Below are 17,131 nucleotides of genomic sequence, written 5' to 3' on the forward strand. Positions count from 1 at the left end.
GGGTGCTGGTCCATGTTGACTCAGTTCATCAGGGAATGGACTCTACAAGGTGTGGAAACCATTCCAACGGGGTGCTGGTCCATGTTGACTCAGTTCATCAGGGAATGGACTCTACAAGGTGTGGAAAGCATTCCAACGGGGTGCTGGTCCATGTTGACTCAGTTCATCAGGGAATGGACTCTACAAGGTGTAGAAAGCATTCCAACGGGGTGCTGGTCCATGTTGTCTCAGTTCATCAGGGAATGGACTCTACAAGGTGTAGAAAGCATTCCAACGGTGTGCTGGTCCATGTTGACTCAGTTCATCAGGGAATGGACTCTACAAGGTGTAGAAAGCATTCCAACGGGGTGCTGGTCCATGTTGACTCAGTTCATCAGGGAATGGACTCTACAAGGTGTAGAAAGCATTCCAACGGTGTGCTGGTCCATGTTGTCCCATGTTGACTCAGTTCATCAGGGAATGGACTCTACAAGGTGTAGAAAGCATTCCAACAGGGTGCTGGTCCATGTTGACTCAGTTCATCAGGGAATGGACTCTACAAGGTGTAGAAAGCATTCCAACAGGGTGCTGGTCCATGTTGTCTCAGTTCATCAGGGAATGGACTCTACAAGGTGTAGAAAGCTTTCCAACAGGGTGCTGGTCCATGTTGACTCAGTTCATCAGGGAATGGACTCTACAAGGTCTAGAAAGCATTCCAACGGTGTGCTGGTCCATGTTGTCTCAGTTCATCAGGGAATGGACTCTACAAGGTGTGGAAAGCATTTCAACGGGGTGCTGGTCCATGTTGTCTCAGTTCATCAGGGAATGGACTCTACAAGGTGTAGAAAGCATTCCAACGGGGTGCTGGTCCATGTTGTCTCAGTTCATCAGGGAATGGACTCTACAAGGTGTAGAAAGCATTCCAACGGTGCTGGTCCATGTTGACTCATTTCATCAGGGAATGGACTCTACAAGGTCTAGAAAGCATTCCAACGGTGTGCTGGTCCATGTTGTCTCAGTTCATCAGGGAATGGACTCTACAAGGTGTAGAAAGCATTCCAACAGGGTGCTGGTCCATGTTGACTCAGTTCATCAGGGAATGGACTCTACAAGGTGTAGAAAGAATTCCAACAGGGTGCTGGTCCATGTTGTCTCAGTTCATCAGGGAATGGACTCTACAAGGTGTAGAAAGCATTCCAACAGGGTGCTGGTCCATGTTGACTCAGTTCATCAGGGAATGGACTCTACAAGGTCTAGAAAGCATTCCAACGGTGTGCTGGTCCATGTTGTCTCAGTTCATCAGGGAATGGACTCTACAAGGTGTGGAAAGCATTTCAACGGGGTGCTGGTCCATGTTGTCTCAGTTCATCAGGGAATGGACTCTACAAGGTGTAGAAAGCATTCCAACGGGGTGCTGGTCCATGTTGTCTCAGTTCATCAGGGAATGGACTCTACAAGGTGTAGAAAGCATTCCAACAGGGTGCTGGTCCATGTTGACTCAGTTCATCAGGGAATGGACTCTACAAGGTGTAGAAAGAATTCCAACAGGGTGCTGGTCCATGTTGTCTCAGTTCATCAGGGAATGGACTCTACAAGGTGTAGAAAGCATTCCAACAGGGTGCTGGTCCATGTTGACTCAGTTCATCAGGGAATGGACTCTACAAGGTCTAGAAAGCATTCCAACGGTGTGCTGGTCCATGTTGTCTCAGTTCATCAGGGAATGGACTCTACAAGGTGTGGAAAGCATTTCAACGGGGTGCTGGTCCATGTTGTCTCAGTTCATCAGGGAATGGACTCTACAAGGTGTAGAAAGCATTCCAACGGTGTGCTGGTCCATGTTGACTCAGTTCATCAGGGAATGGACTCTACAAGGTGTAGAAAGCATTCCAACGGGGTGCTGGTCCATGTTGTCTCAGTTCATCAGGGAATGGACTCTACAAGGTGTGGAAAGCATTTCAACGGTGTGCTGGTCCATGTTGACTCCAGTGCTTCCTACAGTTGTGTTGAGTTGGCTGGATGTCCTTTGGGTGGTGGACCATTGTTGATACACAGGGGAAACTGTTGAGTGTGAAAAACCCAGCAGCGTTGCAGTTCTTGACACAAACCCTGTGACCCTGGCACCTACCACCATACCCCGTTCAAAGGCACTTAAATATTTTGTCTTGTCCATTCACCCGCTGATGGCAAACATACACAATCCATGTCTCAATTGTCTCAAGGATTAAAAATCCTTCTTCAACATGTCTCCTCCCCTTCATCTACACTGATCAAAGTGGAATTAACAGGTGACATCAATAAGGGATCATAGCTTTCACCTGGATTCACCTGGTCAGTCTCATGGAAAGAGCAGGAGTTCCTAATGTTTTGTCCACTCAGTGTAGAGGTAGATGATGAGAGGTGAGTTGTCCGTAACCACAGGATCAGGGGCTGTAGTCATAAAGCCTCTCAGAGTGCTGATCTAGGATCAGTCCCCTCTCTCATTTTCCCACTTTCTCCTTAAGATTTAAGAGGCCAAACTGATCTTAGACCAGCACTCCTACTTTGAGACGCTTCATGAATATGGACCCTCTGTCAGTGACTATAACCTCAGAGGTTCAAAGTTCATAAGGTCAGGGTCATGTATATAGTGTCACACAGCAGGGAGAGAGAGAGAAAGTGGGAAATAGAAAAGAGGGGGTGGATAGATATAAAGCATTTCGAAAGAGAAACATTATTTACAATGAGGCAGACATCATGAGAGAGAGAGAGAGAGAGAGAGAGAGAGAGAGAGAGAGAGAGAGAGAGAGAGAGAGAGAGAGAGAGAGAGAGAGAGAGAGAGAGAGAGAGAGAGAGAGAGAGAGAGAGAGAGAGAGAGAGAGAGAGAGAGAGAGAGAGAGAGAGAGAGAGAGAGAGAGAGAGAGAAAAGGAGTACACTTACTGGGACCAGTTTCCAGTACCAGCGGGTGGGACACTGCAATACAGAAGCGAGGGATGTGAGAGAGGAGAGAGAGAAAAGAGAGATAAAAGAGAGAGAGATAGAAGAGAGAGAGAAAAGAAAGAGAGAGAGAGATAAAAGAGAGAGCGAGAGAGAGATATAAGAGAGAGATAAAAGAGAGAGAGAGAAGAGAGAGATAAAAGAGAGAGAGAGAGAGAAGAGAGAGATTAAAGAGAGAGAGAGATAAGAGAGAGATGAAAGAGAGAGCAGTAGAAGTGATAAAAACTTTAGGGACACAGCAGTTTAGTCTCTAGTAGCAGTCTTATTTTGATGTTTAGAAATGCTTGCATGTGTGTGTGTATGTGTATGTGTGTTTATTGACGTGTGTATGTGTATGTGTGTGTTTATGTATGTGTTTATGTATGTGTGTGTGCGTGCGTGTGTTTATGTATGTGTGTGTGTGTTTATGTATGTGTGTGTGTGTGTGTTTATGTATGTGTGTGCGTGTGTTTATGTGTATGTGTGTGTGTGTGTGTATGTGTGTGCGTATGTTTATGCATGTGTGTGTGTGTTTATGTATGTGTGTATGTGTTTATGTATGTGTGTGTGCGTGTGTTTATGTATGTGTGTGTGTGTGTGTTTATGTGTATGTGTGTGTGTGTGTGTATGTGTGTGTGTATGTGTGTGCGTATGTTTATGCATGTGTGTATGTGTGTGTGTATGTACTAACTGTTGGTTGAACAGGCTGTGGGTCTGTGCAGGTTGGGACCTCCTCATCCTCAGTGCTCTCTCTCAACTTCTGATTCAACTGCAGAGAGAGACAGACAGTTAGAGACAATCACATGTCCACAGTACCATGGTCCTAATCTAGAATGACCAGGTTGTGTTCTAGAATGACTTGGACATACGTGTTCTAGAATGACCAGGCTGTGTTCTAGAATGACCTGTTTCTGATCTAGAACGTTCTGGTTGTTCTTCTGGTCGTGTTCTAGAATGACCTGGTTTTGATCTAGAACGTTCTGGTTGTTCTTCTGGTCGTGTTCTAGAATGACCTGTTTCTGATCTAGAACGTTCTGGTTGTTCTTCTGGTCGTGTTCTAAAATGACCTGTTTCTGATCTAGAACGTTCTGGTTGTTCTTCTGGTCGTGTTCTAGAATGACCTGTAGGGCTGGGAGATAAATCAATATAAATAAATAGAGAGGTAATTACTTCCCTCAATAACGATATCAAAATGTTTAGATACATTTTCCATAACGTCGATATAGAATAATTAGGTCCAGCAGTCACCTCTGTGACGCAGCAGGAACGTGTGGAGAAGTGACAATATGCACGTGGAGAGGTACACGTCCACTAAAACACCACTTAGCACCTGGAGTGATGGAGTCGCTACTATTAACCAGGACAAATGAGTGATGTAGGTGAAAGCAGAGGCAGTAATAGCCGTGGAGAAGGAGCAAGAGCAGATTCACCTGGAAGTGGTTTGGCTTTTAGAAGTCCGACAAAGAGCAGGACAATGTTCGGTGCAGATTGTGCCGTAGACAGGTGGCTACCAAGTCTGGTAATACGACAAACCTTTTCACCATCTGAAGCAAAATCACTCTTTAGAACATGGAGGGAGTTTGAGTTTAAAGAGCAGATGGTCAATGAGGGACATGAAAACCCAGCTTCTTCACCTGACAGCTAAAAAGAGAAAGGTCACTGGGTCATTTTAAAAAGCCTCCACCACAACAGGTCTTATTGGTATCCAGCTGGTAGACAGGGAACTCAACTGCTACCTTCAGTCTCCTGATACTGACAGTGGACCACTGGACTGGTGGAAGATCCAACCAAAAACACTTTCCCAAAGTCAGCCACCTGGCACAGCGCTACCTGTGTATTCCTGAGACCAGCTCCCCCTCAGAGGGTGTTCTTAGCACAGGTGGTAACCATAGTGACCTGCCATAGGGCAGCTATATAACCAGAGACTGTAGACAGGTGGTAACCATAGTGACCTGCCATAGGGCAGCTATATAACCAGAGACTGTAGACAGGTGGTAACCATAGTGACCTGCCATAGGGCAGCTATATAACCAGAGACTGTAGACAGGTGGTAACCATAGTGACCTGCCATAGGGCAGCTATATAACCAGAGACTGTAGACAGGTGGTAACCATAGTGACCTGCCATAGGGCAGCTATATAACCAGAGACTGTAGACAGGTAGTAACCATAGTGACCTGCCATAGGGCAGCTATATAACCAGAGACTGTAGACAGGTAGTAACCATAGTGACCTGCCATAGGGCAGCTATATAACCAGAGACTGTAGGCAGGTGGTAACCATAGTGACCTGCCATAGGGCAGCTATATAACCAGAGACTGTAGACAGGTGGTAACCATAGTGACCTGCCATAGGGCAGCTTTAAAGCCAGAGACCGTAGACAGACTTGGCTTTCTGGCTTGTAAGACAACAACTACCCCAACTTCAACAGTTATAATACATATTGATTTGTTTTTTTATTTTTGTATTTCTTGCTCATGACTTGTAAGGGTTTACAGCTTTTTTTAAAGTCGAGTTCAAATGTTATTTGTGAGTTCTACTTCTGACAATAAATAAGAAACAAAGTGTTCAGGCTTGAGTCTGAAGCAGATATGCTTTAAAACATTATTTGATTAATATCATGATAATTATCGTTCCTGAATGAAAAAATACATATATATATATATATATATATATATATATATATATATATATATATATATATCGTGATAATTTATTTGCCATATCGCCCAGCCCTAATGACCTGGTTGTGTTCTGGAATGACCTGGTTGTGTTCTAGAATGACCTGGTTGTGTTCTGGAATGACCTGGTTGTGTTCTGGAATGACCTGATTGTGTTCTAGAATGACCTGGTCATTTTCTGGTTGTGTTCTGGAATGACCTGGTTGTGTTCTGGAATGACCTGGTTGTGTTCTGGAATGACCTGGTTGTGTTCTGGAATGACCTGGTTGTGTTCTGGAATGACCTGGTTGTGTTCTGGAATGACCTGGTTGTGTTCTGGAATGACCTGGTTGTGTTCTGGAATGACCTGGTTGTGTTCTAGAATGACCTGGTTGTGTTCTGGAATGACCTGGTCGTGTTCTGGAATGACCTGGTTGTGTTCTGGAATGACCTGGTTGTGTTCTGGAATGACCTGGTTGTGTTCTAGAATGACCTGGTTGTGTTCTGGAATGACCTGGTTGTGTTCTGGAATGACCTGGTTGTGTTCTGGAATGACCTGGTTGTGTTCTAGAATGACCTGGTTGTGTTCTAGAATGACCTGGTTGTGTTCTGGAATGACCTGGTTGTGTTCTAGAATGACCTGGTTGTGTTCTGGAATGACCTGGTTGTGTTCTAGAAAGACCTGGTTGTGTTCTGGAATGACCTGGTTGTGTTCTAGAATGACCTGGTTGTGTTCTAGAATGACCTGGTTGTGTTCTGGAATGACCTGGTTGTGTTCTGGAATGACCTGGTTGTGTTCTGGAATGACCTGGTTGTGTTCTGGAATGACCTGGTTGTGTTCTAGAATGACCTGGTTGTGTTCTGGAATGACCTGGTTGTGTTCTGGAATGACCTGGTTGTGTTCTAGAATGACCTGGTTGTGTTCTAGAATGACCTGGTTGTGTTCTGGAATGACCTGGTTGTGTTCTAGAATGACCTGGTCATTTTCTGGTTGTGTTCTGGTCTTACCCGGTTAACCCAGAAGAGGAGGGCATTCTCCCACGGAGCCCCGCCTCCCATTTTCTCTGCCTCTGCAGTCATCTTAACCTTGCCCACCATCTCCATGGCAGCCAGTGACATCAGCGAGTCAATCAGGACCAGGTGGGCCTTCTAGACCAATCAGACAGAGAGAAGCAGACCATGAGCCAATCATGAGAAAGCAAAGGATCAACAATAGGAGTACCATTAGGGTTACACACACACACACACAGTAACACACACACACACACACACACACACTCACACACACTGTAACACACACTCACAAACACTGTAACACACACTGTAACATACTCTAACACAAACTAACACACACACACTCACACACTGTAACACACACACTGTAACACACACACTGTAACACACACACACTGTAACACACACACACTCACACACTCTAACACAAACACACACTATAACACACCGTCTTGATGGGCGTGTGGCTGAGGTCTTCCTCCGTGATGGCCACATCCTGGTCCCTGGGCTCCAGGCCCCTCTTGGTGAGGAGCTGCAGCAGTGCGGAGTTGTCCCCTGGGGGCCCCTGAGGAGCGGGCTGGGAGACCCCGTGGAGCAGGGCCTGGGTCCTACAGTACAGCTCAGGGGACAGGAGTAGCTGGGAGACGGAGGGCTTGAGGTGCTCCTGCTCATACTTGTCTCTGTACAGAGGCTCTCGCAGCTCCACTGGGACATTCTCTATGGTGGAGGAGAGGGGTAAACAGTGAGGAACCGTAGAACCACCTGAGCATTCTCTATGGTGGAGGAGAGGGGTAAACAATGAGGAACCGTAGAACCACCTGAACATTCTCTATGGTGGAGGAGAGGGGTAAACAGTGAGGAACTGTAGAACTACCTGAACATTCTCTATGGTGGAGGAGAGGGGTAAACAATGAGGAACTGTAGAACTACCTGAACATTCTCTATGGTGGAGGAGAGGGGTAAACAATGAGGAACTGTAGAACTACCTGAACATTCTCTATGGTGGAGGAGAGGGGTAAACAATGAGGAACTGTAGAACTACCTGAACATTCTCTATGGTGGAGGAGAGGGGTAAACAATGAGGAACTGTAGAACTACCTGAACATTCTCTATGGTGGAGGAGAGGGGTAAACAATGAGGAACTGTAGAACTACCTGAACATTCTCTATGGTGGAGGAGAGGGGTAAACAATGAGGAACTGTAGAACTACCTGAACATTCTCTATGGTGGAGGAGAGGGGTAAACAATGAGGAACCGGAGAACCACCTGAACATTCTCTATGGTGGAGGAGAGGGGTAAACAATGAGGAACCGTAGAACTACCTGAACATTCTCTATGGTGGAGGAGAGGGGTAAACAATGAGGAACTGTAGAACTACCTGAACATTCTCTATGGTGGAGGAGAGGGGTAAACAGTGAGGAACTGTAGAACTACCTGAACATTCTCTACAGGGAGACAGAGGACAACCTATAGCGTTAGAACTGTAGAACTACCTGAACATTCTTTGCAGGGAGACAGAGGACAACCTATAGAGTTAGAACTGTAGAACTACCTGAACATTCTCTACAGGGAGACAGAGGACAACCTACAGAGTTAGAACTGTAGAACTACCTGAACATTCTCTACAGGGAGACAGAGGACAACCTATAGAGTTAGAACTGTAGAACTACCTGAACATTCTCTACAGGGAGACAGAGGACAACCTATAGAGTTAGAACTGTAGAACTACCTGAACATTCTCTACAGGGAGACAGAGGACAACCTATAGAGTTAGAACTGTAGAACTAGCTGAACATTTTCTACAGGGAGACAGAGGACAACCTATAGAGTTAGAACTGTAGAACTACCTGAACATTCTCTACAGGGAGACAGAGGACAACCCCCCTCTATCTCACTCTCTCCCACTCTCAATCAGTTACTACAGAGAGAAAGAAAGGATGAAAGAGTGAATGTACAGACTCTCTCTCTCCATCTCTCTCGCTCTAGACAGGCATATCACACAGAGGAGAGGACAGATATAATGTCATTATCTGCATGAACAACTCAGCCAGGCGACAGTGGGTGTGTGTGTGTGTGTGTTTCCTCTCTGGCAGTCAGACGAGATGGACTCAGCTTAGAGCTCTTGCACACAACACCAAGAGTGGACCACATTCTGCGGCATGGCACTGCAACACACACATCCCTCGGCTGGGCTCAGTGACCCATATCCCTCTGCTGCTCTAGGAGAGGGAAGGATGATCTGAGAGATTTGAGCAGCTCTCCCACTGGCAAGGAAGGAAGAAATATCTAACTCTGGACTGGACTACTCCCCTCCTCCTCTCTCCTCTCCTCCTCCTCTTCTCCTTCCTCTCTTGGAGTCGGCTCCAAGAAGAAAGAGAGAGGACAATAATTCCAGGTGGGCTGTTGAGAGAGGGAGCAAGAGGAAGAAGGAGAGGAATCTGATCAAGGCTGCGTCTGATTGGCTGTAAACATAGTGTGTCCTTTGTTATCAGCAGGACTATGGTCCTAGGACACACACACACAAACACAAGCACACTAAACTGTAGTAGATTCAAAATGGAACGCTGGTTGCCATGGGAACGGCAGAAGAGGAGAAAGCCATTCCGTCTCAATCAAAAGGAATGACTGTGGCTCTGGACTGTGGCTCAGCAGGGCCCAGCTAACCCAATTAGCATCATTGCTAATCTGATCCAGTAGAAACAGGTTAAGAATGCTAAAACAGCAGAAACACACACAGGACAGAGGAGGTTGAAAACAAACAGAGGCTTTGACTGAGACTGTATGGCAAGGAGAGCTGTGTACAACATACACAGCTATGTAAAGACCAGTGGAGGCTGCTGAGGGGAGGGTGGCTCATAATAATGGCTGGAATGGAGCAAATGGAATGTCACCAAACATCTGGAAACCATGGAAACCATGTGTTTGATGTATCTGATACCATTCCGCTGATTCTGCTCCAGCCATTAACACAAGCCCGTCCTCCCCAATTAAAGTGCCACCAATCTCCTGTGGTAAAGACACACACACACACACTCACAAACATACACACACACACAATGGATCCTAAACTAAACACACACAATGGAATGTGTTCATTAACACAGAGGGGAAGAAGGAGAGGAATCTGACCGAGGCTGCATCTGATAGTGTGTCCTATGTTTACAACCATTGTTATCAGCAGGACTATGGTCCTTGACACACACACACACACACACACACACACACACACACACACACACACACACACACACACACACACACACACACACACACACACACACACACACACACACACACACACACACACACACACAGAAACACACACACATAGAAACACACACACATCATGTCTGGCACAGGATCCTCTATTGATCTCTTATAGATTTAGAAGTCACTTAGCCTCCATGAAGACACTTACTTTAACAGTTTACACTATAATACCAATGTTACAGTGCAAGACAGAGTGCATCTGTGCAGTGTGTGTGCCAGATGTTGACGTTTGTTTTCCAACTTCCGCATTGGGCTGACTGAGATTTCTGTTGGGAATAGGCTACTAATAACATATGTCAGGTAGCCTTCTACATACATCAGGTAGCCTTCTACATACATCAGGTAGCCTTCTACATACATCAGGTAGCCTTCAGCCTTCTACATATGTCAGGTAGCCTTCAGCCTTCTACATACATCAGGTAGCCTTCTACATACATCAGGTAGCCTTCAGCCTTCTACATACGTCAGGTAGCCTTCTACATACATCAGGTAGCCTTCAGCCTTCTACATATGTCAGGTAGCCTTCAGCCTTCTACATACATCAGGTAGCCTTATACATACGTCAGGTAGCCTTCTACATACATCAGGTAGCCTTCTACATACATCAGGTAGCCTTCAGCCTTCTACATACATCAGGTAGCCTTCAGCCTTCTACATACATCAGGTAGCCTTCTACATACATCAGGTAGCCTTCAGCCTTCTACATACGTCAGGTAGCCTTCTACATACGTCAGGTAGCCTTCTACATACGTCAGGTAGCCTTCAGCCTTCTACATACATCAGGTAGCCTTCTACATACGTCAGGTAGCCTTCAGCCTTCTACATACATCAGGTAGCCTTCTACATACGTCAGGTAGCCTTCTACATACATCAGGTAGCCTTCTACATACATCAGGTAGCCTTCAGCCTTCTACATACATCAGGTAGCCTTCTACATACGTCAGGTAGCCTTCAGCCTTCTACATACATCAGGTAGCCTTCTACATACATCAGGTAGCCTTCAGCCTTCTACATACGTCAGGTAGCCTTCTACATACATCAGGTAGCCTTCAGCCTTCTACATACGTCAGGTAGCCTTCTACATACATCAGGTAGCCTTCTATATACATCAGGTAGCCTTCAGCCTTCTACATACATCAGGTAGCCTTCTACATACATCAGGTAGCCTTCAGCCTTCTACATACGTCAGGTAGCCTTCTACATACATCAGGTAGTCTTCTACATACATCAGGTAGCCTTCAGCCTTCTACATATGTCAGGTAGCCTTCTACATACATCAGGTAGCCTTCAGCCTTCTACATACATCAGGTAGCCTTCAGCCTTCTACATATGTCAGGTAGCCTTCTACATACATCAGGTAGCCTTCAGCCTTCTACATACATCAGGTAGCCTTCAGCCTTCTACATATGTCAGGTAGCCTTCTACATACATCAGGTAGCCTTCAGCCTTCTACATACGTCAGGTAGCCTTCTACATACATCAGGTAGCCTTCAGCCTTCTACATATGTCAGGTAGCCTTCTACATACATCAGGTAGCCTTCAGCCTTCTACATATGTCAGGTAGCCTTCTACATACATCAGGTAGCCTTCAGCCTTCTACATACGTCAGGTAGCCTTCTACATACATCAGGTAGCCTTCAGCCTTCTACATACATCAGGTAGCCTTCTACATACATCAGGTAGCCTTCAGCCTTCTACATATGTCAGGTTGCCTTCAACATACGTCAGGTAGCCTTCTACATACGTCAGGTAGCCTTCTACATATGTCAGGTAGCCTTCAACCTTCTACATACGTCAGGTAGCCTTCTACATATGTCAGGTAGCCTTCAACCTTCTACATACGTCAGGTTGCCTTCAACATAAGGGAATCGATACAGTTAAAAGGCTCAAACTCACGATAGACTAGGGTACGGGTTAAGGTTAGGGTTAAGGTTAGGATTAAGGTTAGGTTTAATTTAAGGGTTAAGGTTAAGGGTTAAGGTTAAGGTTAAGGTTAGGGATAGGGTTAAGGTTAGGGTTAGGGTTAGGGTTAGGGATAGGGATAGGGTTAGGGATAGGGTTAGTGGATAGGGTTAGGGATAGGGATAGGGTTAAGGTTAGGGTTAGGGATAAGGTTAAGGTTAGGGATAGGGTTAGTGGATAGGGTTAGGGATAGCGTTAAGGTTAGGGTTAGGGATAGGGTTAGGGATAGGGTTAAGGTTAAGGGTTAAGGTTAGGGATAGGGATAGGGTTACGGTTAAGGTTAGGGATAGGGTTAGGGTTAAGGTTAGGGATAGGGATAGGGTTACGGTTAAGGTTAGGGATAGGGTTAAGGTTAAGGTTAGTGGATAGGGATAGGGTTAAGGTTAAGGTTAGTGGATAGGGATAGGGTTAAGGTTAAGGTTAGGGATAGGGTTAAGGTTAAGGTTAGGTTAGGTTAGGGTTACGGTTAAGGTTAGGGATAGGGATAGGGTTAAGGTTAAGGTTAGTGGATAGGGATAGGGATAGGGTTAAGATTAGGGTTAGGGATAGGGTTAAGATTAGGGTTAGGGATAGGGTTAGTGGATAGTTAGTTGAAATGTTGTTGAAAGTTATTGAACATCTACAAACTATCCAAATAAAGTGTTCTGATAGAACTGTCATGAACAGAGCTGAGGTTATTACGACTCCCTGCTAAAATAAAGGTTACATCAATTATAGGCCTACATGTTCTATATTTTACATGTTCTATATTCTACATGTTCTATATTCTACATATTCTATATTCTACATATTCTATATTCTACATGTTCCATATTCTACATGTTCTATATTCTACATGTTCCCTATTCTACATGTTCTATATTCTACATGTTCTTTACGTTCTATATTCTACATGTTCTATATTCCGCATGTTCCCTATTCTACATGTTCTATATTCTACATGTTCCCTATTCTACATGTTCTATATTCTACATGTTCTATATTCTACATGTTCCATATTCTACATGTTCTATATTCCGCATGTTCCCTATTCTACATGTTCTATATTCTACATGTTCCCTATTCTACATGTTCTATATTCTACATGTTCTATATTCTACATGTTCCATATTCTACATGTTCTATATTCCGCATGTTTCCTATTCTACATGTTCTATATTCTACATGTTCCCTATTCTACATGTTCTATATTCTACATGTTCTATATTCTACATGTTCTATATTCCGCATGTTCTATATTCTACATGTTCCCTATTCTACATGTTCCCTATTCTACATGTTCTATATTCTACATGTTCTATATTCTACATGTTCCATATTCTACATGTTCCATATTCTACATGTTGCATATTCTACATGTTGCATATTCTACATGTTCTATATTCTACATGTTCCATATTCTACATGTTCTATACGTTCTATATTCTACATGTTCTATATTCTACATGTTCTTTACGTTCTATATTCTACATGTTCTATATTCCGCATGTTCTATATTCTACATGTTCCCTATTCTACATGTTCTATATTCTACATGTTCTATGTTCTATATTCTATACATGTTCTATATTCTACATAATAATAATAATATAATAATATATGCCATTTCTACGCTATATTTTATTCTATATTTACAGTCATGTTGCATACATTCTACGTATTCCGAATCGAACCCACTACCCTGGCTACAATGTTCTATATTCTACATGCCATTGAGCTACAGAAGGACCATGTTCCCTATTCTACATGTTCCCTATTCTACATGTTCTATATTCTACATGTTCTATATTCTACATGTTCTATATTCTACATGTTCCATATTCTACATGTTCTATATTCTACATGTTCTATATTCTACATGTTGCATATTCTACATGTTCCATATTCTACATGTTCCATATTCTACATGTTCCATATTCTACATGTTCTATATTCTACATGTTCCATATTCTACATGTTCCATATTCTACATGTTCTATATTCTACATGTTCTATATTCTACATGTTCTATATTCTACATGTCCCATATTCTACATGTTCTATATTCTACATGTTCTATGTTATACATGTTCCATATTCTACATGTTACATATTCTACATGTTCTATTTTCTACATGTTCTATGTTCTACATGTTCTATATTCTACATGTTCTATACGTTCTATATTCTACATGTTCTATATTCTACATGTTCTATGTTCTACATGTTCTACATTCTACACGATCTATGTTCTACATGTTCCATATTCTACATGTTCTATTTTATACATGTTCTATGTTCTACATGTTCTATATTCTACATGTTCTATACGTTCTATATTCTACATGTTCTATATTCTACATGTTCCATATTCTACATGTTCCATATTTTACATGCATTGTTTCTGAACGTTTCAAGACGTTGTGTCCTACTGCGTACTGCAGAGGACATTACAATTTTATAAATGGGCGTGTTAACAGGCCTGTAGGCTGACAAAGGGAACCCCCAGGTGCAACTGCCTGGGAAATGTGTAGGCTACATAAAAACGATTATGCGAGATGACATCCTTTCCTCGTCTCCTTAATGGTAGTCCTTAATGGTAGGCGTTAATGGTAGGCGTACAATCGCTGATCTGATATAGATTGGCATGTGAAAGCGACGTGGTTATAATCTATCCACTTCGCCTATCGGTGGTGATGGAAGCGCGTGCCGATAAAGCCAGAACAGACATATCTGTATGTTCATCGCATGTTATTTCGTAGCAGCTGTATAGCTGTCGTTTAACCACAGGCTATATGAGTAGCAGTGACACCTTCACACGATTGTGTCAATCTATAACACAATCTATAACACACAAGCCATGCATGCGTTTGGCTACGAGAAGGCTGGACCACCGTGATGTAGCCAAGGCGTGTGCGCGTGTAACACTGACACACATATGGAAGGGATATCCAATGAGGCTTACCACGCACGCGGTGGCATAGGCCTGCACTCATATTAGCCTGATATGTGGCGCGTGTAACACATTTAACGAGCAGATAGGCCTGTTGATCTTGGAGTGTAAGGTCTATATTATCATCCAGTAGTATTACAGGCCGCGGGATAAATAACAGATTGACGATAGAAGTATAAGAGGAAGGCGGTGACGCCATCCTCCTCCGCCCATACCGCTCCACGCGAACCGCTGCCCCTTTGAATCAAGGCCTTCTCTTTCTTAACCATTCTGATTTATGAACCTATAGAATCACCACATTTAAAATACAAAATAAAAGATGAATGAACAGGTACGCTGTAACATATGGCATTCAACGCGTTCACCCGTGAGAGTGAAATGGTCAGAGAAGCAGTAGCTAACAGCCTCTGATGAAGAGGATAGACGCTTATGGGTGTGAGCCCTTGAGATGCTTTGTGTGTGAGTCGCCTATCACATCTAGCTGTAGTCTATAATCAGACACATCGTAACCTTGACAACATAAACCTTTTTCGAATAAAATATAATTATTCCGTTGTTATTAACAGTAAATATCCGTGATGCTGTCCAATAGACGCCCTGGGAAAAAACGTGCACTTTCCCCGTTATAGCCCACGGACACCGGCCAACTGCATCAATAACGGGAGAAACGTCAACCCGTAAATCGCCCATGATAAATAAAGCCCATTTTACCTGCGGATCCGTATGACTTCGCCAGTAGCCACCGGACGCTGGCGCACACCTTGGCTCGGTTGAAGTCGTACTGATTCAACGGTTTAATCTCCGGTACCGTGAATGTCTTCCTCATCTCACCTGCATCCTCCATAGCCCCACCAGTCCACCCCGCCGTTCCGGGAAGGAAGGATGGAGAGCCGAGGAGAGGAAGGAGGAGGGAGAAGGAGTGCACACGATCTACAAAGAGGGGTGTTACCGCAGCAGCAGCTGCCGGCGAAATAAATAAAAAAATATAACAGCAGCGATTTAAATCCTAATTGTTGCTGTGTTGCGGCGAATAATTAACGGTGACTGCTGTGCTGTGACCGTCACCACGGCCTGATAATTAAGGTGTTGGTCCTTATTGCCGCTGCGAGCAATGCGCGGTCACTTGCTGCGTTGGCATCAGTGGGCTTGGGGGTGATGGGTTGTAGTGGTATACTGATCCACGGAGACAACCGCTTTTCAGGAAATGATTTCCATTCTTTCTGCTCTGCGAAGCTGTTCCGTCACAGTAGTCCTCATGCAGTAGACTGCTGCACACGCATCCAGATGTAGGAGAGCCGCCACACTTTGATTGACCTAGTTTTCAGGTGCTGCTGTAGCCAACGGTCCCGTATGGGGGGTGATAAGGGACATATATAAACCTAGGCAACCGTACCACCTGACATGACACAAACGCCTTAATAACATCTCATCGAGTGTGAATGAAAGTCATAAAGTTTATATTTGTATGAATTAAATCTCAACCATAAATGTTAGAAAAGTACAGCTTGTGTATTTCCTGTTATCGCTAATGGCCTAGAAAATATGATGCCCAATCTATAGATAATCTGTCTTTCCCTCAACACCGCGTGGCATGTTATCTCGCTGTATACAGATCTAAATGCTGTTAGCCAATCATAGACTGTGTCGTTACCAGTTCCATATCAGACAACCAATAAGAGTTGTGTCCATGGCTCTCAGAGGAGTTCATAGGTGCTATTCGAGATCCTTGGGATGTCCCTTTAGTCGAATAGAACAGTTCATAGACTTTCCCAGAGCGTCCATGCTATTCGGGATCATTGGGATGTCCATACCTCTATCAAGTATAAATGTAAATTGGTTAAGTTTAGTGTTAGTTTAGGGCAAGGACGTCCCAAGGAATCCGATGCTATAGTGTGTGTGTGTGTGTGTGTGTGTGTGTGTGTGTGTGTGTGTGTGTGTGTGTGTGTGTGTGTGTGTGTGTGTGTGTGTGTGTGTGTGTGTGTGTGTGTGTGTGTGTGTGGATGGATGGATGGAGTTGGAAGTAAAGACTTGATAAGATGGTAAAGGCGACAGTGATGGGCTTGTAAGTAAGCATTTCACGGTAAGGTCTACACTTGTTGTATTCAGCATTTCGCGGTAAGGTCTACACTTGTTGTATTCAGCATTTCACGGTAAGGTTTACACTTGTTGTATTCAGCATTTCACGGTAAGGTCTACACTTGTTGTATTCAGCATTTCGCGGTAAGGTCTACACTTGTTGTATTCAGCATTTCGCGGTAAGGTCTACACTTGTTGTATTCAGCATTTCACGGTAAGGTCTACACTTGTTGTATTCAGCATTTCGCGGTAAGGTCTACACTTGTTGTATTCAGCATTTCACGGT

The 17,131-nt window shown here is 44.0% G+C and overlaps 1 protein-coding gene across 1 annotated transcript in view; it reads right to left on the minus strand.

The window, feature by feature from the left end:
* The window catches only part of LOC118381324 (calmodulin-regulated spectrin-associated protein 3), a 40,216-nt gene extending 24,121 nt beyond the window's left edge, over window positions 1–16,095 (minus strand). Inside the window, 5 exon segments of the mRNA XM_052526129.1 lie at window positions 2,897–2,929; window positions 3,624–3,701; window positions 6,600–6,740; window positions 7,054–7,322; window positions 15,481–16,095. Coding sequence (XP_052382089.1) covers window positions 2,897–2,929; window positions 3,624–3,701; window positions 6,600–6,740; window positions 7,054–7,322; window positions 15,481–15,613 — 654 coding nt within the window. The 5' untranslated portion in view covers window positions 15,614–16,095.
* Window positions 16,096–17,131: the final 1,036 nt, after the last annotated feature.

This window comes from Oncorhynchus keta, chromosome 10 (assembly GCF_023373465.1).
Source record: "Oncorhynchus keta strain PuntledgeMale-10-30-2019 chromosome 10, Oket_V2, whole genome shotgun sequence".
Lineage (NCBI taxonomy): Eukaryota > Metazoa > Chordata > Actinopteri > Salmoniformes > Salmonidae > Oncorhynchus > Oncorhynchus keta.